General features: G+C 42.1%; 1 protein-coding gene across 3 annotated transcripts in view; it reads right to left on the bottom strand.

The window, feature by feature from the left end:
* DCLK1 (doublecortin like kinase 1) overlaps nt 1-24587 on the bottom strand; it is a 356039-nt gene that overhangs the window by 154423 nt on the left and 177029 nt on the right. For all 3 annotated transcript variants that reach the window (XM_029209842.1, XM_029209843.1, XM_029209841.1), the window contains exon 4: nt 3008-3107. In XM_029209842.1, the coding sequence (XP_029065675.1) occupies nt 3008-3107 (100 nt within the window). The remainder of the gene's footprint in view (nt 1-3007; nt 3108-24587) is intronic.

Raw genomic sequence — 24587 nt, 5'->3', positions numbered from 1 at the left:
GTTTAGATGCCTGAGCAGGTGTCAGGCCTGGCAGGGGTGAAGTAAGTTGGTGAAGAAACTGGTCAGGTGAGTTTGAGGGTGTTGGATTTGAGGCTGGGGGGTGAACAGAAGGTGACAGCCTGTGACAGGCTCCTCACCAAGGAGTAACTTATCCCTCCCAGGTAAGAGGTAGGCATTTCTCAACAAAATCTGCTCACTTTTTAATGGCAGCAAATCATAAATTCATCACTTTATCATCAATATACAAGCAAAACCATGTGAAGCTTCCTGTCTCCAATTTGGCATTTCCCTTGACTATGTTTCATCATTTCTAAATTAGACCACAAGCCACACAGGGGAAGGATCTGTTGGCCTGTCTTGTCTCTATATATAGTGCTGCATCCACCATGGTAGAAGGTGCTAAGAATCCAGTGATTGATGACGATATTGCTAAAATGGTTACATTTGGAGCTGGAAGAAGGAAGGCATTTTTTTTTTTTCCATGTGAAAACAGGGGAGGAAGCAGGCTCCCTTGAAGTTCCTCATATTGATCTGGCTCTACTGTAGCCCCATGAAATAAATGTCTGTAATGGCAGAACGCCTCACTGCAAAGACCTTAAGAGCCATCTCCAGAAGCTTTCCCAGCAGTAATTAGGGGGATGTATTACTGCTAATCCTGAACACACTGGGAGCTGGGTTAATTTTGAGAGATAAAATAAAAGTGCTGCCTTGTGGCAAAAGGACCACTTCTTGGCGCCATTAAATCAAGCACAGCCCTGCGCCAGTATTAATTCAGTAGACTCCTGGGCCCCCTGCTGACGCTCCTTTTAGGAAGCTACTATGGAAGAGGCCAAATGAAGCCTCAACGTGCAAATACCATTTAGCAAGTACAAATAAGCTGGGCTAAATCATGCTCAGAGCACGTAAGAAAAGATTCAAATGTTAATACATTAGCACCAGAACATGCTGTACAAGCAACAGGGAAATTGCAGTTGTCAACCTGTGAATTTAGTCTCAGGGTAGGTTCATCCAAGGAAGTAAAAATCTCAATTTAGACGTCTTTCTACCCCCTCCCCCAATCCACGTGTTTCTCTGAGGATGGGGGAGGACACTGTTACTCAGCAAATGTATTTCACACCAAGAAATGCTTAGGGTATATTCATCTCAGGAAAGGATGTGAAGTTCTCACTTTCTCACTAAAATAGTTTGAAGTGGTCCTTCAAATGGCCAAGCCATATGTGATGGTCAATATCCCTTGATGCGTGTGTGTGCGTGCACACGTGTGCATGTGTGTGTGTATATATATGCATTCCTATTAATAAGAAAGGTTTCTAAAGGGAGAGTACAGGGATTTTTCTGTTGTACTTTTCAGAAAGCCTGCCTGCCCACCATCGCAGATGAACACGAGTAGGCTGCAGCGTTCTGAGTTGAGAGCACATTGTCAAGAGGGAAAGCCCAGCACAAGGCCACACCAAGCAAGGCAGGGTGGGGGAGAAGCCCCAAGTCTACCTGGGGGCTGGGTAGAGATGGAGGGCTAGGGAACCCCAGGCCAACTCTGCTGATTTGAAACTGAGCTGTATTCCTGTTCGAGTCTGACAGGCTGCTTTCCGTATCAAAGCAACAAATGAAACTCTCATTTCAGAACGCATCTGGTCTCTCAGACCATTCTATCAGAAACAGCTATTTTCTTTAAATCGAAAGTCAAGGCAGTTTATTTTTCTCAAAACTGTGCTGCAGGCTCTTCTGCCTGACTCCTAACATTCAGTTGTTTTGCACAATGGCAAAGCTGTCTCATCCTGAAGAAGGCCCTCCCAGAGGACATTACATGTGTGATAGGTGTACATAAATCTGTGCCCCCAAGGACAGTCTATCAGAGATAAAGATGGAAGGTATTTAGAGGGAAAGAGACACCAAACCACTCTTCCAGTTAAGCCCTTTCAACCAAAATGACTTAAGTCTCTTCAAGGGATATATCTATATAAACTTTTATTGGGCATTTAAAGTTTTCATGGTAAAGGGACAATCTCTCTTATTCTCATCCCTCCCTATATACCCTAAATCACATTAAAATGACAAAATAATTGTAGTGTGTTTAAATGCATGTAACTCTACGTGATACGCAGATACTCTATGTGAAGGTACATCAGCTGTATTGGAGCTCCAGTATTTCCCAGCCACTCACTCAAAAACTCACTGATTTACATGCATTCATCTAAGCAAGAAATTCACTATCACGTCAAAAAGTATTTCCAACTAGCAACAGTTTGAATTGTCAATAAATATGTACTATGTCCCTAATTAAACCAGAAGTAATATGATCAAGGAAAGGTCTCTGTTCAGGGCAATAATCTTCCCTGTGATGCTGTTAAGATTCTGAGATGATTTATGGTATCAGAAAACATCATCCTTGAAGTTACAACCTTTCACATTCATATGCTAAGATGCACCTTTTCCTCTTTATCAACTGTTCCTCCTCTAACAAATGTAAAAAGAAAATCACATTCCATTTTCAATGGAAGGAAGCTTCCCTCCTCTCTTTTGATCCTTCATAGATTCTAATGACATACAAACTCTGAAGCATTTAAAGGAAAAGGACACGAAACCATCTTTCTCAGTTAGGACCTAAAGGATAAAGGAGGCCATGTGAAAGCTGAGTCTAGACATATACTCAATAATTTTATGTTACACATCTTTCAACTACGCATTTTGACAAAAATATATAATTAAAAATGTAGAAATCGGCACCATGATTTTTCTGTTGAACATCAATTTAGTTATGAAATGGTTATAAATTAGCCACTGGTAATTTATCCTTTAAATGATTTAACCTTCCCAATGATCATTTCATCTGTTTTCTATATTAAAAAAAAATCAAAGAAATTCAAGATATGGAAAAGCCATGTTGGTTGAGGATCTGAAACTGATTTGGTAGCTTTTGAGTTGACATAATCTTGGCCTGGTGCAGCTCATTTTGGAAAGCTGCCTCAAATTTCCCCTGGTTTTGAACTTTTTTTTTTTTTTTCCTTACCACTTTCATCTAGCAAGAAATCATCCTGGTAACGGAACTTCTCCGGTCCACATGCAATAAAAATGTCATCGTCACCAAAGAAGTCCTGAAGGCACATCACCTACAAGAGAAAAGCATGGCACTCAGCAAGGGGTCAGCAGAACAGCAATTACAACAATGCATCCCTGCAAGTGGACATCTGCATAAAGCCACTTCCCATCTAATGGAATCAACAGGGCAGCTTCTCCAGAGGAATTTCAAAAGAAGGTTGCAAGCATCTGTTACTAGTAAGAAACTTGTTCCGTTTCAGTGGTGCAGGAAGACGGGATAAGGAAAACAGAACCGGTAACTGTCACATTTATTACTTGATATATCAATAGGATATGAGGTAAGAACCCTTTATTTTCATAACAGAGAGGATGCAGCAACATGTGGAAAAAGGAGCGCTCCTTCACTCTTCCAAACGTAACAGTCCCTGAGAGCAATAAAAGTCAGCATCTGATTTTAGCAACAAATACATTTTCTAGTAACTGATGCCATAGTTGCCATACACACGACGATCACTGGGGTAACAAACGGAGAAGGATAGTTATATCCTAACAAGAATATAACCATCTCCTTGAGACCCACTCTACCTCCAGCTAAAACAAAAATGGTACCCTTCATACAAGGACTAATAGAATACAGTGGTAATAAATAAATAATAGAAAAAGTCATTTCTGAGATTTAGATACGGAGGGACTGTATGCCCTGCACTCGAGCTAAGCTAAACTTTAACACTCCTGTGGGCTCCCCAGCTTGTAGTCACCCAAAGGGAAAGTTTTTAAACAACTTTTTGATATTTATTCAATTTCTTCTCCCATACGAACTTTGAGAGCTAAATGCCGCTTTCCAAGTAAATGTGGTCCAGATGAATAATTTCAAGCTTATTGCTCTCTGTCTGTGGATACGTGGACGTGTGGTGTAATACATTTTTTTGTTCACAGTATGTATAATGCCAGCAGAAGGCACCGGAAACGCTGCTGATTTCTATCTATTTTCAATTTTCTTTGACTGCTTGGAGCAGATTATAAAGCGGTCAACTGAAGGCACCATTCAGAGCTGCATGAAATAGACTTTCTTATTTATCTATTGCACTTTCCCTTGGATATTTAAGGACCAGAGACAAGCTTCCCTGTGTCTGATATGTGAGATATTTTTGGTCTGTGTTTCCTACGAGCCCCTCCCTTATCTGTTGGTAGCTTCATCCACAGAGCACCTGTGGGGTTCTGTTCCTTGTCAGTTCCTGGAGCATGACCCTGACAAGTCAAAGATGCTGTAGGACTTCCAGAAATAAGTTGGGAGAACACTTTAGAGCCGCAAATGCAATGCTGTGCAGGCTTTAGATAGTTTTTCTTAAATAATCTCTCATTTCCAAATAATCGCTTGGCTGAGGTTTTAAGAATTCTCTAACAGTTTGATGGTAAGCATTAAGTGTGAGTGAGGGACATTCATGGTTGTCAGTACTTATTCTGTCTGCAAAAGCTTTGAAAACACAGATGACTTAAGGGGGACCTTGAAATCATCGAGGAAGACGGACCCAAGGTCTTAAGACTCGTGTCAGAAGCTCTGTCTACTTGGGTTTAAAACAGGCTCTTTGAATTCAGAACCCACTCTCCGTTTCACTCCTCTGTCAGATTCCAACCACGACCTTGTTCATTTTTACCTTTACGACGCAGCACTCCTCACCCCAGCTTTCTTTATCAGCGCGGGTATCATCCCAACCAACCCTACGTAGGCCGTTGTCATTTTACGTGCAGAAGTCCATACTGTGCCAACTGTATGTCCATTAGCATACAGCACACATGCATACAAAAGTGAGTAAGAATGGGAAACCGTGTCTTTTTCAGGCAAAATGTGAATTAACCCTAAAAAAGCAGTATTTCCTAAAGTGAGAATGATTAATAGCATTTGTGCCCCAAATGGTCCCATGGCCAAAGAGATTTGGGGAATATTTAATCAGTAGAAACAGATTTCTTTACTTCTGGTCTTCTCAAAACCCTTAGTGTGCTAATGTACACTGCAACTCCAAAGAGGAGATGATAGAAGAATACAGTGTTTCCCAGACTTATGTGATTCTGGAACTCTTCTCACCCGCATTGGTATGGACTCCTTTCTGACAAGGTCCCTTTGGTACCGTGCTGACAGCCATAAGTGAAAAGAACACACAAAGGAAATAAGAGTTACTTACCCTACTCCTGAGCAGCCATATTTCTCTAGCTGATACATATTTATTGGCTAATTTTTAAATCATTCAAACATTTATGCTGGGCCTACTCTGTGCCAGGCTTTGCGCCAAACTTTATGATGACAAAGCTCTGATGGATGAAAAGTACTGTCTTCCAAAAGAAACTGTCCTTTCTTTCCTCACAGTCCCATCATTTGCATTTTAGAGCATCAGATGGCCAACGAGAAGACAGTCATCTACTGGTGCCTATTTTATGCCACTGCTAAACAGACAAATAACTATCAAAACTATAGTGTATTATAAACAGGTTGCCAGCCAACTCCCATCCATCATAATCCCAGGACCAGCCTCCCAGAAGACTCAGAGAACGGAACAGACAATGATGCAGCCTGGACAGTTTAGGTATAATTCTGTTGGCAAGTAGGAACTGAAAAAGGATGAACTTTTGATGTTGTTTCCAACTCCAGGATTCCAAGAACGTAAAAGGAACGCAGTGATGATTAAGGAAAACTGTCATCGCTCAGCACAAAAAAAGGGAAAAGTCCTTTCAATGCCAAGCAACATGTATTCATTTACGTCTCAATTTTCAGTGACTAAAATCAAGAATTTGTTCAACTGTCAGAAACTGTGATGTTTTCTGTGCTTTCTGCTCTGGCACCATTTAGCCATTTCCCTGCTCACAACCTCCCACCAGAGAAGGTGGGTACGGTCAGTAGATCAAATTCAAATTTATAAAACTGCTCCCTGTTAGAAGCCTTGGTAAAACAGTTGATAGCAGAGGCTTAAACATAAGGTTACAATAAATATGGATTCAGGATAATCTATGCCCTTCAATTATCCGTGCTCTCACTCTTTATCACTGATATTGAGGTAGCTGTAAATGTATTCCATCTAACAATAAAGAATAACAGAAGAAGATTTATAACCCTTTTCTCTAGGCCAATATACTTTGAGAACTTTCCTTTAGGCATTACTGTACATTCTGATATCAAAAGATTAGAAAAGATAGAGAAATGTAAAACCAGTGTTGTGCATAATGATCTGATTTTATATGTTTACACATTGTTATTCCTTTTTAAGTTTGAGGTTCTCAAAAGTCAGAGTGGTAACCAGCTTTGAGAAATAAGTTCCACTTATGGATTAAAAAAAAACATGCTCCTTGCTACAACAAGATAGTGAGAGTTGACCTATTCTTTCATGAACTCTCTGGTTGGTAGGTATCAGATGTTGGAATCATCCATCAATATTAGATCCAGGGAAGATGCAAAGGCAGAGATAAGAAGTTTGAGAAAAGAAAGTCCAACCTGTTCCTGTTTAACCATCATTCTCTTGCCCCCAGAAGAGTTGGTATTGTCAGCATACACCCACCTCCACTGTCTCCATGGCCACAGATGCTGCCTCTGTATCGTCTCCCAAGCCCAGGCCTTTCCTGCCCCTCCTCTTCACCCCCATCACCACATCAGTCCAGAGCTTAGCCTCTCACCTGCGGACCTTAGCATTTCCCTCTCATGGTTTTTCTCACTCCCATCTCCTTTCTCTCCCACTGGTCCTATTTAATTCTCTTAATCTCCTTCTCCTCAGAAAACTTTTACCATCTCCCTCCATGGCTCAGAAAAGCATCAATGGCTTATCATCAAATTAAAGTTCATCTTTGAGCTTGGCGTTCCAGACTCCTCAAAATCTGGTTCCAACCTATCTTTCAAGTCTATGGTAGGTTTACCCATGGCATGGTGCCTGATACTTAATAAGCATTGGATGGGTGGGTGGGTGGGTGGGTGGATGGGTGGGTGGATGGATGGATGGATGGATGGATGGATGGATGGATGGATGGATGGATGAGAGATAAATCTAAGTACTATGCTCCAACCTGAAACATGTTCCAGTTTATCTGCTTTACTGATTCTCCTCGGAAAAGGGCTTTTTCTTTCCCATGCGTGTGTGGCTTTGGTATGATTTTTTTTTTCCCCATTAGGTATCCCCTCCTACTAACTCTTTGCCTATTCAAATCCCTCCTATAAGTCAAAGCTCAGTTGAAGATCCAAGCCTTACCTTCTCTACCCACTCCAATCCAAAGTGCCTCGCCCCTGCTCTGAACACCTAATCTTCACTCAATAAATGTTCATTGGGCACCTATTATTTGCCAGCCACCCTGCTAGGCCTTGAGAATACGACTGCCCTCATCCTTCCCCTATTCATTTCCAGCACATATGTGCACAGACTGACACTCCTAACACACTGTGGTGAATTAGTAATTCAGCAGAGAGTAACCTGCAATACCTTCCAGTGGTTTGTCATGGGTCTGGAGGCAGGCGGCTGGGGTGCAGCTCGCGCTCTGCCATTACAACTGACTTGAGCAAATCAGGAAACCCTGCTTCTAAAGATCCTAAACTTTGGGCAGAGGCAGTGCCTCCCTGAGTGCGATTCTGTGTCACAATGGGAACATCTGCTCTGGCACCATTTCCCAAGAGCACAGCCCTGTCGTCAAAGCCCGGGTTCTGCATTAACCCAGCTCTGCCCCATAGACGCTATTCTCTTTGTGCCTCCGTTTATCATATTGGTGGTTTTAAGAATTCGACTGTGAACCTGAAGAGACTAAATCCTCAATAAATTTTAGCTATTTTTATTAGCCCAAATATAGTTTTCCTTCCAAATAAGTATAAATCAAATGTACACCTAATATAAACAAATAAAACATTTTTTAAAAAAATGTTAGTATGTAACTCCTGGGCACAACAAACAGCCTTCTTCTCTAAGTAGATTTGGCTCAAATGTAGCATATGGGTGCCCCTTCTCACTTTGAGAATAGGGGTTCTATGGGTATAATTATCTTGGTGCAAAGCACACTTTGAATTAGTATCAGGGAATTGGTGCAAAGCTGGTAGAAGTTGCTGACAAGAAGTTGGGTTCATGCCTCTGATTTCCATCAAGTTTCCACTGATGAAGAACCTAGGGGTAAGACAGGAATAAAGAGACAGACCTACTAGAGAATGGACTTGAGGATATGGGGAGGAGGAAGGGTAAACTGTGACAAAGTGAGAGAGTGGCATGGACATATATACACTACCAAACATAGGGTGGATAGCTAGTGGAAAGCAGCCACATAGCACAGGGAGATCAGCTCGGTGCTTTGTGACCGCCTAGAGGGTTGGGATAGGGAGGGTGGGAGGGAGGGAGACGCAAGAGGGAAGAGATATGGGAACATATGTATATGTATAACTGATTCACTTTGTTATAAAGCAGAAACTAACACACCATTGCAAAGCAATGATACTCCAATAAAGACGTAAAAAAAAAAAAAGTTTCCACTGAAATGATGCTGTGACAGTCACCTGCAAATATGTTTACCTGCTTTCACACGTATATATAGTTCTATGAACCATTATCTTAATCAGGGCCTATCGGGGTCTGTCACCAACTTTTAGTTTTGTGGGAACTGGAGATTTGTATTCCTCTGCGAAAAGTGTCCTTTGTTGAAATGTCCCTACACTAGAAAAGAAATTACAGATGTATTGTATACAATTCATAAAAGAGGTAGTTTATGGCACACAAGGCTTAATATTCCATCAATTAATTTGCAGTTCTTACCTAACACTTTGGTTACTATGTGAAAATCGAATCCCAAATATAAACACCACTGTATCTGAAAAAACATGGACGATTATAATTGCCAGATGTGCTGGAAAAAGCCTTTGAATGAGGATCAGGATACATAGGTTCTGAGCACAGATTTGCCATAGTCTTTGTATACACTTGGACCGGTTACTTAAATTCTCTTACTTACCAGTTTCTGTAATGGTTCTGTTTTACCACGGTAATTATGTGATGAAGATATAAAGAAAAGATGAAAATTCTCTTCTGGGTGTGATATAGCAACAAGAATATTTCTATATATATTACTATACTTAACTTTCAATATACATTATTACATTTAAGCCCCTCTGCTATGAAGGAGACAGACTATTAAACAATAGTTAGATGCTACTACTTTCCCTATTTTAAGATTTAAAAAAACTTAGCCAGATTAAACAGAAGATCAATAGGAATTTGAAACCAGGTTAGTTAGAATTCAAATGCAGGCTCTTAACTACCAAGTTTCAGGAAAACAAGTCTATTCAAATTCATAGAAACATGTACCCTTCCAATTTTGTATTATAAATTTCAGTTGATAAAACCATTTAGTTATCCCATATATTGTACATTAATAGCTTATAATAAAAAGTATTAAAGCAAGTTTGAATTATTTCTTTGACTCAAGGAAAACATTATTCAGTTTTCTGACATTCTTTATGTGAAATCTGAATTCATCTCTTTCCCATTAACTTGTCTTTATGCACTCTCGTCCCAGGGGACCAAGCTGCTTACATGGAGGGGGAAAAAAAAATCACAGCAGACAAATATGGACTTCCTCTGCTCTGAGCTTCCGGTTTGAGTTGCTCTACAAGGGCAGAGATTCAAACAAAGGCAATAAAAGCATCTGCTATTTACACGTTTCCAAAGCAGGACTGTGGAATCCATTCCCCCTTACTGGAATGAGATCTCCATGGTGACGCTGACATCAGGGAACAGGGCGAGATTCTCAGCAGCGCCTGTATGATGAGATTTTCTTTACAAGAGTGACCTCTACCAACGAAGTTAGGGATATCTCTGCAGCCATGGCCTCATATGTTTGAAGCCACACCAGCCACTGTGTCTTTATCAGGTGTCTCCTGGTATGTTAGAGACGCTAAAAATATTTCACTGTCACCTATTTAATGTACTTTAAGTGAAATTACAAACCACCACAAAAAATAAAAGCCAAGAAATTCAGTCCATTTATTGGAATCATTGAGTATCCCTATCCTTTCTGTTTCAATTTTCTTTTTTTAAAAAAGGATATAATACTAATTATAATAATTTCTCATTCTTCTTGATACCAGTTAAAGAGGGTAGCTTTAAAGGTTCTGTTGTCTATATTTTGATGAGATAATCTTTACCAAAAAGGAATACTTAGACTTTTGAAAAAAAGTCCAGTCACCTGTGTATCTAAGGCACCAGAATCAACAATCTCCTTTCTACACAACTCGTAATATGACCATTATAATTAGCTCTCAGTTAAAACTTGACACACATAGGCCCCCTCCTCCTGTCAAAACTTAATTTTGAGAAGATTTCTCTTCCAATTTCATTCCATACTTGGCTTCATTTCTTAACTCTTAGCATTGAGCATTGTTATGACACATGATATTATAAGTCAACCATTGTGAATTTTCCTGTTCTATAATCATGTAATTCCATACATTTCTGGTTCTAAAATATGTCTACAATTAGCTTATAGCCAAATATTAGGAATACGTTATATTATTGTCACAAAAATACATTCTCCATTGTTCCTTTATCACTTTTTCATTTCTTTGATGACAGACTTATACAAACGGTATTTTATTTTACAATTGCTCTTCTAGCTATAAATTCTAGTGGGAAGCAGCCGCATAGCACAGGGAGGTCAGCTCGGTGCTTTGTGTCCACCTAGAGGGGTGGGATAGGGAGGGTGGGAGGGAGCCTCAAGAGGGAGGGGATATGGGGATATATGTATACGTATAGCTGATTCACTTTGTTATACAGCAGAAACGAATACAACATTGTAAAGCAAGTATGCTCCAGTAAAGATGAAACACAAAGAAATTTCTAATAAGAAAAAATATTTTCAAGAAACTATGGTTCTTCCCCAGAAAAAGATATAACCAGTAAGAAAAGCAATACATTATTCTCATAATAGTAAAATAATAGTAACAGAGAGAAGAAAAGAAAGACCCTCAAACTGCTTTTTACAAGTTTGAAGCTCTAGAATCTTTTTTTGCAAAAGTGGATAATATTGTTGAAATTCAGAATTGGCTTGGAGCTAACACTGGAATAGCATGCTGATGCTTAAAAGAAATGGAAAAAAAGAAATGTTCTCTTTTGAAATGCAAACAATTTAATTTGCTGGGTCAACCAGAGAAAAAAAAATTCCAATAATTATGGAATGGAAAGTACATCTATTCCTTAAGTGTGTTCTCAGCCGCTGGCTCACATGGACATCACCTAGGGAAGACCGCCATGGAGCATCCTCTCTCATGGAGCAATGCGCTCTTCATACAGGGTCACCATCCTTCATGGGACAGCAACCTATTCTAAATGATGGATCTTTCATTACTTATCCTATTTTTAAAATACTAACATCCTCTTCTTCTTCTTCTTGTTTTTTTTTTAGGAGTAAAGTGACCCTCTAGTACCAAATACTGATAGGGGGCATTGGCTCTGCCACCTAATAGGTATGTGACCTTGGGCAGCTATTAAACGTCCTCAGCCTCAGTTTCTGCATCTGTAAAATGGGGCTTATTGTGCAGAGTTCCTTGAGAATTCAATGAATGAAGGTAGTTAAAGTCCTCAGTAACTACTGGCCCACAGGGAAGGCACAGGGGGACGGGCAGCTGCTACTATTCGTGCTGGCACTGGCCAGGCATGGTAGGTCTCTGGGCCAGGCATCATGATGAGGAATCTGGGGCTACCATTTGAGAATGGAATACTAAAACCTTTGAACATCTGGGAAAGAGGAGTGTGGAGAACAGAGCTGACCTCAGAGGCCTCCAATTCTGCCCTCTTGACAAGTTAATGTAACCTCAATCCCACTGCTGTGTTTGCTTTCTCCTGAGACTTCCCTCCTGTTGGCTACCACATCCTTAAAATAGCTTATTCTAAGGGCTTCCCTGGTGGCACAGTGGTTAAGAATCCGCCTACCAATGCAGGGGACAGGGGCTGGAGCCCTAGTCTGGGAAGATCCCACATGCCGTGGAGCAACTAAGCCTGTGCGCCACAACTACTGAGCCTGCGAGCCACAACTACTGAGCCTGCGCTCTACAGCCCTCGAGCCACAACTACTGAGCCCGCATGCCACAACTACCGAAGCCTGTGAGCCTAGAGCCCATGCTCCGCAACAAGAGAAGCCACCACAATGAGAAGCTCACGTACCACGATGAAGAGTAGCCCCTGCTCGCCACAACTAGAGAAAGCCCGCACACAGCAACGAAGACCCAACACAGCCATAAATAAATAAATAAATAAAATCTATTAAAAAGAAGTAGCTTAATCTACCTGCCACTCTTCACTTAAGGAGTTAAACCATAGTGCAAGAACGTGGAAACTGTCACACAGTCATCTCTTTAATAATCTCTGATCTGAGCTCAGAAGCAAATGCATACCACTTACCTCAAGATGGATGCTACGGTCTGAATGTGTCCACCCAAATCTATATGCTGAAATCCTAGCTCCCAGTGTGATGGTATTGGAAAGTAGGGCCTCTGGGAGGTGATTAGGTCATGGGATTAGGGTCCTTATAAAAGAAGCCTGAGGAGGTTCCTTTGTCCCTTCTGCCAGGTGAGTTTACAGCAAAAAGACAGCCATCTAGGAAGCAGGCTCTTACCAGACACTCAATCTTGGATTTCTCAGCCTGTAGGCCTGTGAGAAATAAATTTCTGTTGATTATGACCCACCCAGACTACAGTACTATTTTGTTTTTATTTTTATTTATTTATTTATATATTTATTTTATTTATTTGGCCGTGTTGGGTCTTCATTGCTGCACGTGGGCTTTCTCTAGTTGTGGCGAGCGGGGGCTACTCTTGGTTGCGGTCGCTCCTCTCGTCACGGAGCACAGGCTCTAGGTGCGCAAGCTTGAATGGCTGTGGCTCACGGACTCCATAGTGCACGGGCTTAAGTTGCTCCGCGGCATGTGGGATCTTCCCGGACCAGGGCTCGAACCCATGTCCCCTGCATTGGCAGGCGGATTCTTAACCACTGCCGCCACCAGGGAAGTCCTACAGTGTTGTGTTACAGCAGACCTAACGGACTAAGGCAAGGGACGTTCGAGCTGAGGGCTGCCACGCGCCCAAGAACAGGGTTATTTAACAAGCCTGATTCAAGTCATTCTTTTCAGGGCTAGAAAAAGAGTTAAACTTACATGCTGTTGCTGAGAGGATCTTCTAAAAGATCCATGTAAATAGGTAGTGGAGATTGTGACTCAGTTTCTAATTAGGCAGAAACATTATACTATGATCACTGGAAAAAGAAGACATAAACTATTATGAGACACATGAAGCCAACGAATACAGAGCTTTTCAGAGCAGATGAGGAAAAACAATCCCCAAGGGGAAAATGTGGCACCAAGAGTTAACACTGAGCTGTCTGCTTAACAATTGAACAGAGGTGCTGGGCATAATGGTAGCTTCAAACAAGTCCGAGAAATACTTCAAGCTCTCACTGCCAATGCCGAGAGGTGCTCTGGCTGCCCTCGGTGAAAGTCGCAACACAGGTCCAGCCTGGGCTTGGCAGAGAACACAGATGGGGGAGGCGGACCAGGCAAACTTCAGTGGTGACTGTAGCAAAAAGGATAATAAATGCCACGTCTAAAGCCAGCAGCACCAAGCGCTGTGTCACCCTGCAGTACTTTATGACTTCATATTTAAATAAGAATTGTTGTCAAATTTAATATCCCCCAACTTTAAAATATATATATATATATCTGCAGCACCACATAAACAAATCCATACAAAAGGTTCTTCTGGGCTGCATTCAGTCCACGCAACTTTTGATCTAGAAACAACCATATAAAGCTCCTTGAAAATAATTACACCGTCCAAAAAGATTTACAAAAGTGTGTCCTTTCATGCGTGTTTATTCCGTTTGCTTGTGTTTGTGGTGGAGCAGGGTCACCGTTTGTCAATGTCAAGAGGAAGGACAAAAAAGTGATGCTCTGAGATGCTTCCACTAAATGTTCGTAAGTCTGGGAACCCTGAACAGGATAGGTGTGGGGCAAATTAAACTTAGGACACTGAAAAGCTGGCTTAAGGTGCTCTGCGACGGGGTTCCTGGAGTGTAGGTGAATTAGGAACCGTGGATCACAAAGGTTGGGCTTCAAACCCAGAGGGCCAAACACAGCCCACAAAACCTGTGCAAGGCAGCACTCTCAGATATGGTTTCTCTGATCAGGAGTTAAAGATGTACTTAAAGCATTTAGCTCTCTTGCAATTTTATTGACTCTTATGTCTATGTGCACATGACCAGTGAATCAGTGCATGACTTATTTCCCTCCTGATGTTTCAGGAGCCCAAGACCAGTGCAAAGGCCTATGATGTGCCAGGCCCCAAAGAGAGACTTAACTAACCTTACGTTGATTCCTCACAAGTACCCTTTGGTAAAACCTGATTTTTTAAAAAGGTTTACAAGAAAATCACAATCCAAAGAATCGGTATATTTGAGGGATAAAAATATAGAGACAAACACTCTGCTTTTTATGTTCTTGTGCACTGGCTTGTCACTTGAGGTTACAGGCAAAAAATGATATTCTCAAACCCATGGAAGCATGCTTCTTCCAGGAAAATTTGCAAATTGCTTGACATTAAAGTATGGAGTTGGTTGTTTTCAATCTTTCTATATTTCTAATCTACTTGTCTGACTTTACAGCTTGACATTAAAAGGGATTTTTTTTTAATAAAGCAGAAGCTAACACACCACTGTAAAGCAATTATACTCTAATAAAGATGTCAAAAAAGGGGGGATTTTTTTATACAATTCAAATTAGTCTTCTCAAGTAAATGATGTTTTTCAAATGATGACATTCCCATAAATCTGAGATCTCCAAAATGACTGCTACCACCATCACCACTGCCCTATGACCATCAGCACCATGGCCACCATCACCACTGGCACCACCATCATCACCATCAACACCACCACAGTGGGAGCGCTCCTAAAACATTGGATTCTTTAAATGAGCTGAGGATACAGCCTTTCATCTCCTGTGTGTTATACGTAATATATCGCTCAGTGCTCTGGCTGGTGTATGCCTAACCACTTCTAGTTGAGCATAATGATTCCAGTAGTATGCAGTCCAAATGCAACCGAAAATTACATTCTAAAATTATTATATGAAAAAATTGTACCCCAACTCAAATGTTTGCAGCTAAGACAAACATTTATACAGCATCAAAAATATTACTGGAGAAAAAAATACTTATTCTTCCAAAAGTGTATTTGAGAATAGGTTTTTTAAATTGCTAATGAAAACATTCTCTACAATTGTTTGCAGTTGTTTGAATGATAATACTGTTTTGCATAATTGTATTGAGATCTAAGCAAAACTGACAAAAGGCTGAAAGACATGGCAATAGTACGATAAAAAATTTTATGAAGTCTAAAATGAAGGATTGGTTTCAAAACATTGTGGTTTTTTTTGGTTTTTTTTTTGCAGTACGCAGGCCTCTCACTGTTGTGGTCCCTCCCGTTGTGGAGCACAGGCTCCGGACGCGCAGGCTCAGCGGCCATGGCTCACGGGCCTAGCCGCTTCGCGGCATGTGGGATCTTCCCAGACTGGGGCACGAACCCGTGCCCCCTGCATCAGCAGGCAGACTCTCAACCACTGCGCCACCAGGGAAGCCCCAAAACATTGTTTTTATAAATAAATGCTGATATGGGTATACAACGATGAACATATACTTGCAGATGTTCCTTATTCAATGGTCTCTAAAAAATTATATATGGTGACCAAAACACTCTAGGCCAATATTTCTTCTTTGTCTTCATCCTATAGTATGTATATTAGAGTTTCTATAATCCTTTTTATCTACATACAGAGTTCGGTAAGTAACATGGGGCTGGTTGCCACTTCCCCACAATGCATGAGCTGTAGGTGTAAAGCATCACGACTTCAAATGCTTACAGAGGCCTGGAGGGTAACACAAACAGTGAAGTGGGCCAAGCATCATAAAACCCAGAGTAAATGGGTGGAAAATGGCAGTTAACACAGGCAGACAACAGGAAATTGGTGGGGCTGTAATAAACCGAAACCCTCCCCTCACCTAAGAGGGTCACCTCCTCAACACCTGTCCTGCAGGAAGGTTAGCCCAGTGTTCCTAGATTCATTGATTTCCTAAGAGAAAGTGAAATCAGGTTTTTATCTGAAAGTCCCCGATTCTTAAAAGTTGGCAATGCATTTTTTTTTTAATAAAAAAACATTGTGCATTCCAAATAAAACACACCGGTATCCTGAATTCAACCCATGGGCAGGCAGTTTCCAATCTCTCGGGGAGAATTCCATACTAAGTGGTCATTAGCCATGGTTCATGTGCATAAGGCCGGTCCCCGTGGCTGTACCTAAGGTCCAAGGGAGGCCCTCAGGCCTCCTGATACACTCCAACTCTAGCAATCTCCAAAGGCAGTCAAGGTAGCCTGCAGTCCAGACCCACCAGTTCTGGAAATGGGAGCGCATGAACAATCAATACAGTTGAAGCCGTATGTGTGTGTGTGTGTGTGGGCGTGAGTGTCCTCGTGTGCTCACTCTGGTGCGCTGGGAAAAGGGTGGATTTCTCAACTGAGATTACTTTTTGAGTCCTTCTTCTCTTGCCCATCCCTGACCATGACTCTCTTTTCTCCCTTCCTGGGAGAAAAGAGGGGAGAAACAGATGATATGGAGAATCTATAACAGGAAATTTCAGACCAAATATTACCAGCTCAGTAGAAATGGAACACAATTAAACCCCTTCGATAAAGGCCAGAAGCACATTCTGCCTCTCTTTCCCGCCCCTCAAGTCATCCCCTGGTTATAAGGGCTAATCATGGTTTGAAAGGCTGCCAGTTTCACCTTCCAAGGGAAAGGTCTCTCTTAAAAATAAAAATCAATCATACACAGTATTTTCTTTTGGTCACATCTGCTCTGCCCAAATGTGAAAATCACTAGGGCCATTAAAAACTATTATACATGTTAGCTCTAGTTGGAAGGAAACAGTGTAAATAAAACTCAGCCATCTGGGGAAATAGATTTGGGGCCTAAGACATCAAAGTGAGAGGATAAAAATCAAAGCTTTTCATAAATCATTTCTAATGGTTGATTTTTATTTATTAGGTATTTCACTAGTGAGAAGTAAGTTGACATGATTCTTCTTTCTTTCAGAAACTAGTCTTACGGTATCGATGGCCTTCTGTCGTGATTAGCTCTGAACGTCCCTAATGGCACATAAAGGGTCAGTGCATTTATCTAGGGAACATCTAGCAAGGACCGGGAGATACTCTCAATGTTTGGATGAGGACACGTTTATGTTTCCACATGGTTATGGTCTAATTTTGATTTCATGAAACACCAATACAGGACAGCATAAACAGTAGCTTTGGATGGCTGTCGTAGCTTTGAAAAGCTTCGAAGACAGCTCTGGAGTCTGAGGACATCTGATTTAAAACTCAATTGCATTCATTACTAGCTGGGTGACCTGGGCCGATTACTGAACATTTAGAAATCTCCTCTTCTTCATAGAGAGAATGAAAATACTATTGCATCCACCTCCCAAGATGGTAGAAAGAATTTGATAAGATAATGTATGGACATGTGTCAGGCACAGAACAAGTGTTTAGCAAAAGGCAAATAATTGTATGCAGCCCTGGTAAAGCATAAACTTCTAAGATTACTCTCAGAAAAGCCAACAATCATGGCATAGAAGTCAAAATAAATCAGCAGTTTCCAGTTTCTCTTTCCCTTGTACTGTTTTCATACTGAAAATTATTCCATCTAATGGCTGTCAGGCTTTAGGCAACTGTAAGGCATTAGAACTGCAATCAACACTAACCAAAGTACATGAAAATAACATTTACTTTCCGTCTGTATATTATCCAGTTTTCTTTCCCATGTGAAGAATAGAGTGCAGTAACTATATAAGCTATCTCCTTACAGCCCCTGAAAATCACATTCTTTTGAAATACCTGACAAGTAGACAAGTGAACATTCTCCCCATGCTGAAACATTTGTCCATGCCAATCATAACTTCCTTGATGTTAAAAGAAATGAAATGGAAGCATGAACTGCCACAACGAGCAGCCAATTAAAGCTTTAAAACCATAGAAAAGGCATAACCATTCACCGTAAGTCTCAACACTGAGGTTCTCTCCTTGTCTGTCATTTAGACAACCTCAAGTTTCAATATTCAGTCTCTGCCTCTAACATTCAGTCTCATCAGATATCAGGTTAGAACTACCAGAAACAACAGCCATGCTTATAAAGTGTATTTAAATGAAACCATTATGATAATTCAATTTCTAAAGTAATTGAGCCACAAACTTCTTTGTGCAGTATTGGTAGTGTTATACTGCCCTTCAGTGTTCAAACACATGAACGGTTAACCAAATTTTTTAAACTCGAGAAGTGTCTTTGTATAAACATTTACAGTGACCAAAATAGTTATTTTTTTGCAGTTTCTCGGTGAAGGGTGTGACTATGGCTTCAACTTTGCCCCACAAAATTCATACACGGAAATACTAATGCCCAGAGTATGACCTTGTTTGGAAACAGGGTGACTGCAGATGCAGTCAGTTAAGATGAGGTCATGTTAGAGTAGAAGAGGCCCCTAACCCAGTACGATGGTTGGCCTTATAAGAAGGGGAAATGTGGACACAGACACACACACAGGAAGAACATCATGTGAAGATGACGGGAAAGGTGAGGGTGATGCTTCTATAAGATAAGGAAGGCCAAAGATTGCCAGCAAACCACCAGAAGCTTAGGAGAGAGACAAGGAACAGATTCTCCTTCACAGACCCCAGAAAGAACGGACCCTGCTGACACCTTCAACTGAGACTTCTGGCCTCCAGAACTGTGAAGCAACACACTTCTGCTGTTTACACTCCCCAGTCGTGATACTTTGTTACTGCAGCTCTGGCAAACCAGTACAGGTGTGTATCTTTCATGCATACAAAAATAAAGAATAACATACAAATACTCCACAAAACACCTGTAATCTCACTTTAAAAGTAGAAGGAGGAAGGCTTGAAACATACCAGATTACTGTTAAACTTAAACCTGGAGGGGTTTTTTCTCGTAGCATCAGCTGTTAGTGGCTTCATTTTTCCATTAACTTTGAGTTCTAGAGGGTTTTATTTTTTATAAATTTATCTATTTATTTATTTATTTTTGGCTGTGTTGGGTCTTCATCGTTGGGTCTTTGTTGCTTTCTCTAGTTCTGGCGAGCAGGGGCTACTCTTTGTTGCTGTGCGCAGGCTTCTCATCGCAGTGGCAGGCTCTAGGTGCGAGGGCTTCAGTAGTTGTGGCGCACGGGCTATAGGGCATGTGGGCTTAAGTAGTTGTGGATTGTGGGCTCTAGAGCGCAGGCTCAGTAGTTGTGGCATATGGGCTTAGTTGCTCCACGGCATGTGGGATCTTCTTGGACCAGGGCTCGAACCCGTGTCCCCTGCGTGGATTCTTAACCACTGCGCCACCAGGGAAGTCCCTCTAGAGGGTTTTAGACAGAAACTCCGAAGTCTAGGACATTCTATTACAACATTATAGATGTTGTGCTAACCTGAAAGGGCAACACATGATTTTTACTCACTTCTCATTTATGCCAGTTACTGCCTATGCCACAATGACCAATTCTTGATTGTATGACAGTTGTTTGCACAGATCCTGGATTAGCCAGGCTCTCTTATTTTCTCCTTGTCCTTGCAGCTTTGTTTGTTATTACCCAGTTGTATTACATTATATATGCAGGATAGAGTATTAAGAACAGGAAAGCCTTTCTGGGACACCTCCTTGACTTCTTAGATAGAAACCGGGAGAGATTAGTCAAGACAATGCCTCCAGAACAAGTGGGTTCTGGACAGAACCCTGGCCATGATGAATCAGTGAAACTGGATTCTTCTAATCTTGACTGTAAATCGCTCTCAATGGGATCCTAACATCTCTGAGTGCCAGTTGCGTCTTCTCTAAAATGAGCAATTATACTAAATGAGCCGAGGCAGTGCCTCTTGTGGCTCTTTTGCTCCATGATTTACAAAGGAACACATGCAACAGACAAACTAAGGAGGCAAATGTTTCCTGCAAGCCTCCCAGGCCTGAGGTCCTAAAGTAAAAGGCACCTTTATCACCATAGCGAGGGGCTTCCATAGTCAGGAGAGTGGGGAACAGATATAATTAATTCTACAAATTATTAGATGCTCTTACTGGATGTTTGGTAGAACAGGACACCATGTTTTTGCCATATTTTGTCAATGTGGAGACTGAGATGGTCAAGAATTGATTTTATGCTGAGAGTTTAGAGGTCATTACTAAATTTTTGGCATGTGCTAGTCAATGATAACATTAAAACTTCAATGTTCTAGGTGTTTCTAGAACCATGAAATAGTTCAGTTATTACTGCAGTATTACAGCAAGTTGGGAAAAACCATTTATTTTAGACAGAAAAAGGCTTCTAGAACCAGAACATAGTAGTTAAATGTTTCCTGTTGTATTATAAAGTTAAACTTGGGGAAAACAATCTCTTTTGAGATTAAAAATACTTCTTAAAATGTAGTAAAATCCTCTTGTATTAAATGATAACAAGATAATTGGGAATAATCAGGAACTATTATGGCTCCTTTTCCATGCAGAACTTCTGGAAACAAATTAAATTTAGAAGATAAGAAGGTGTATAAAATTGCAGAATTAAAGCCATTCAAAAGTAATATGGCATGCGCGAAGCGGCTGGGCCCGTGAGCCATGGCTGCTGGGCCTGTGCGTCCGGAGCCTGTGCTCCGTGGTGGGAGAGGCCATAGCGGTGAGAGGTCCGCGTACCGCAAAAAAAAAAAAAAAAAAGTAATGTGGCATGAAGTGCCAGGTTTTGAGAATTTATAATATAGGGTTGTGAGAGGAAACAAAACAAAAAAAGAGATTTTCACGAACAATGAAACTATAAGAATTCCAGGAGCAAACATTTTGTAGGGACTTCCCTGGTGGTGCAGTGGTTAAGAATCCACCTGCCAATGCAGGGGACACAGGCTCAAGCCCTGGTCCAGGAAGATCCCACGTGCCACAGAGCAACTAAGCCCGTGTGCCACAACTACTGAGCCTGCGCTCTAGAGCCCATGCGCCACAACTACTGAGCCCACACACCTAGAGCCTGCGCTCCGCAACAAGAGAAGCCACAGCAATAAGAAGCCCATGCACTACAACGAAGAGTGGCCCCCGCTCGCTGCAACTAGAGAAAGCCCGCAAGCAGCAACAAAGACCCAACGCAGCCAAAAATAAAGAAAGAAATAAAATAAAAAGATGAGTAACCTCTATTAAGAAAACAACAACAACATATTTTGTAAGAGGAAATGAATGTGTAAACCGTACAAATGCATGACTTCAGAATTCATAGACAGTGCCAGGGTTTTAAAGTCCTCCATCATCCTCTCCTATTTGGCAGGCTCACTTTGCTCCCTAAATCTCTGCCTTCTTGAAGCCATTAAATGTAACCAGCCAAATTACACTAAGGCAGGTGGCCAGAAATACTTACTTTCATCTCTCACATTCAAATCTTCATGAGTAACTTGATAGAACATACTTTTAAATTTGCTTGCATCTGAGTTTTTCTACACATATGAAAACCTCAGCATCAAAATAAACATTCCCGGGGACTTCCCTGGTGGTCCAGTGGTTAAGACTCTGCCTTTCCAGTGCAAGAGGCACGGGTTCAATCCCTGGTTGGGGAACTAAGATCCCACATGCTGCATGGGCGGGGCCAAAAAAAAATAAATAAATAAGAATAAATTTTTAAAAAACAGCTGGATATTAAAAACATTGAAAAAGGGGGGACCTTGAAGATGGCGGAAGAGTAAGACGCGGAGATCGCCTTCCTCCCCACGGATACACCAGAAATACATCTACACGTGGAACAACTCCTACAGAACACCTACTGAAGGCTGGCAGAAGACCTCAGACCTCCCAAAAGGCAAGAAACTCCCCACGTACCTGGGTAGGGCAAAAGAAAAAACAGAGACAAAAGAATAAGGACGGAACCTGCACCAGTGGGAGGGAGCTGTGAAGGAGGAAAAGTTTCCACACACTAGGAAGCCCCTCCGCGGGCGGAGACTGCAGGAGGCGGAGGGGGGAGCTTCGGAACCGCGGAGTAGTGCACAGCGACGGGTGCGGAGGGCAAAGCGGAGAGATTCCCGCACAGAGGATCGGTGCCGACCGGCACTCACCAGCCCGAGAAGCTTGTCTGCTCACCCGCCGGGGCGGGTGGGGCTGCGAGCTGAGGCTCGGGTTTCGGTTTTGGACGGAGAGCAGGGAGAGGACTGGGGTTGGCGGCTTGAACATAGCCTGAAGGGGTTAGTGCACCACGACTAGCCGGGAGGTTAGTTCGGGGAAAAGCCTGCACCTGCCGAAGAGGCAAGAGACTTTTTCTTCCCTCTTTGTTTCCTGGTGCGCGAGGAGAGGGGTTTAAGAGCGCTGCTTAAAGGAACTCCAGAGACGGGCGCGAGCCGCGGCTAAAAGCGCGAACCCCAGAGACGGGCGCGAGCCGCGGCTAAAAGCACGAACCCCAGAGACGGGCGCGAGCCGCGGCTAAAAGCGCGGACCCCAGAGACGGGCGGGAGACGCTAAGGCTGCTGCTGCCGCCACCAAGCGGCCTGTGTGCGAGCACAGGTCACTCTCCACACCCCTCTTCCGCGGAGCCTGTGCAGCCCGCCACTGCCAGGTTCCCGGGAACCAGGGACAACTTCCCCGGGAGAACGCACGGCGTGCCTCAGGCTGGAGCAACGTCACGCCGCCTCTGACGCCGCAGGCCCGCCCCGCACGCAGTGCCCCCCCTTCCCCCCCCCCACCCCCGGCCTGAGTGAGCCGGAGCCCCCGAATCAGTGGCTCCTTTAACCCTGTCCTGTCTGAGCAAAAAACAGACGCCCTCCAGCAACCTACACACAGAGGCAGGGCCAAATCCAAAGCTGAGCTCCTGTGAGCTGTGAGAACAAAGAAGAGAAAGGGAAATCTCTCCCAGCAGCCTCAGAAGCAGCGGATTAAAGCTCCACAATCAACTTGATGTACCCTGCATCTGTGGAATACCTGAATAGACAAGGAATGATCCCAAATTGAAGAGGTGGAATTTAGGAGCGAGATCTATGATTTTTTTTCCCTTTTCCTCTTTTTGTGAATGTGTACGTGTATGCTTGTGTGTGAGATCTTGTCTGTATACTCTTGCTTCCACCATTTGTCCTAGGGCTCTATCAGTCCATGGTTTTTTAAAAAAATTTTTTTTTCTCAATAATTAATTTTAATTGTAATAACTTTATTATACTTTACATTCGTTCTTTCTTTCTTTCCTTCCTTCCTTCCCTCCTTTAGACAACGAATCACCCCAAATTGAGGAGGTGGTCTCTGAGAGCAAGATTTATGATTTTTCCCCCTTTACCTCTTTTTGTGAAGGTGTATGTGTATGCTTCTGTGTAAGATTTTCTCTGTATAGCTTTGCTTCCAACATTTGTCCTAAGGTTCTATCCGTCCCTTTTTTTTTTCTAAATATTTTTTAATTCAAAAACTATATTATACTTTATTTTTACTGTATCTTCTTTCTTTCTGTCTTTTTTCCTTCTTTCCCTCCTTCCTTCCTTCCTTCCTCCCTCCCTCCTTTCTTTCCTTCTTTGCTTCTTTCTTCCTTCCTTCCTTTCCTCCTTTCCTTCTTTCTTTCCTCATACTTCTACTAATTCTCTCTACTTTTTCTCCCTTTTATTCTGAGCCGTGTGGATGAAAGGCTCTTGGTGCTCCAGCCAGGAGTCAGGGCTCTGCCTCTGAGGTAGGAGAGCCAACTTCAGGACACTGGTCAACAAGAGACCTCCCAGCTCCACATAATATTAAACGGCGGAAATCTCCCAGTGACCTCCATCTTAACAGAAGCACCCAGCTTCACTCAACGACCAGCAAGCCACAGTGCTAGACAACCTATGCCAAACAACTAGCAAAACAGGAACACAACCCCACCCATTAGCAGAGAGGCTGCCTAAAATCATAATAAGGCCACAGACACCCAAAAACACACCACCAGACGTGAACCTGCCCACTAAAGAGACAAGATCCAGCCTCATCCACCACAACACAGGCACTAGTCCCCTCCACCAGGAAGCCTACACAACCCACTGAAACAACCTTAGCCACTGGAGACAGACATCAAAAACAACGGGAACTACGAACGTGCAGCCTGCAAAAAGGAGACCCCAAACACAGTAAGATAAGCAAAATGAGAAGACAGAAAAACACACAGCAGATGAAGGAGCAAGATAAAAATGCACCAGACCTAACAAATGAAGAGGAAATAGGCAGCCTACCTGAAAAAGAATTCAGGATAACGATAGTAAGGATGATCCGAAATCTTGGAAGTAGAATGGACAAAATGCAAGAAACAGTTAACAAGGACCTAGAAGAAATAAAGATGAAACAAGCAATGATGAACAACGCAATAAATGAAATTAAAAGTACTCTAGATGGGATCAATAACAGAATAACTGAGGCAGAAGAACGGATAAGTGACCTGGAAGATAAAATAGTGGAAATAACTACTGCAGAGCAGAATAAAGAAAAAAGAATGAAAA

This window comes from Monodon monoceros, unplaced genomic scaffold (genome assembly GCF_005190385.1).
Source record: "Monodon monoceros isolate NGI ecotype Baffin Bay Population unplaced genomic scaffold, NGI_Narwhal_1 Super_Scaffold_8, whole genome shotgun sequence".
NCBI classification, from domain to species: Eukaryota; Metazoa; Chordata; class Mammalia; order Artiodactyla; family Monodontidae; genus Monodon; species Monodon monoceros.
The sequence above is the reverse complement of the archived record's forward strand: the minus strand, read 5'-3'. Positions and strand labels throughout refer to the sequence as shown.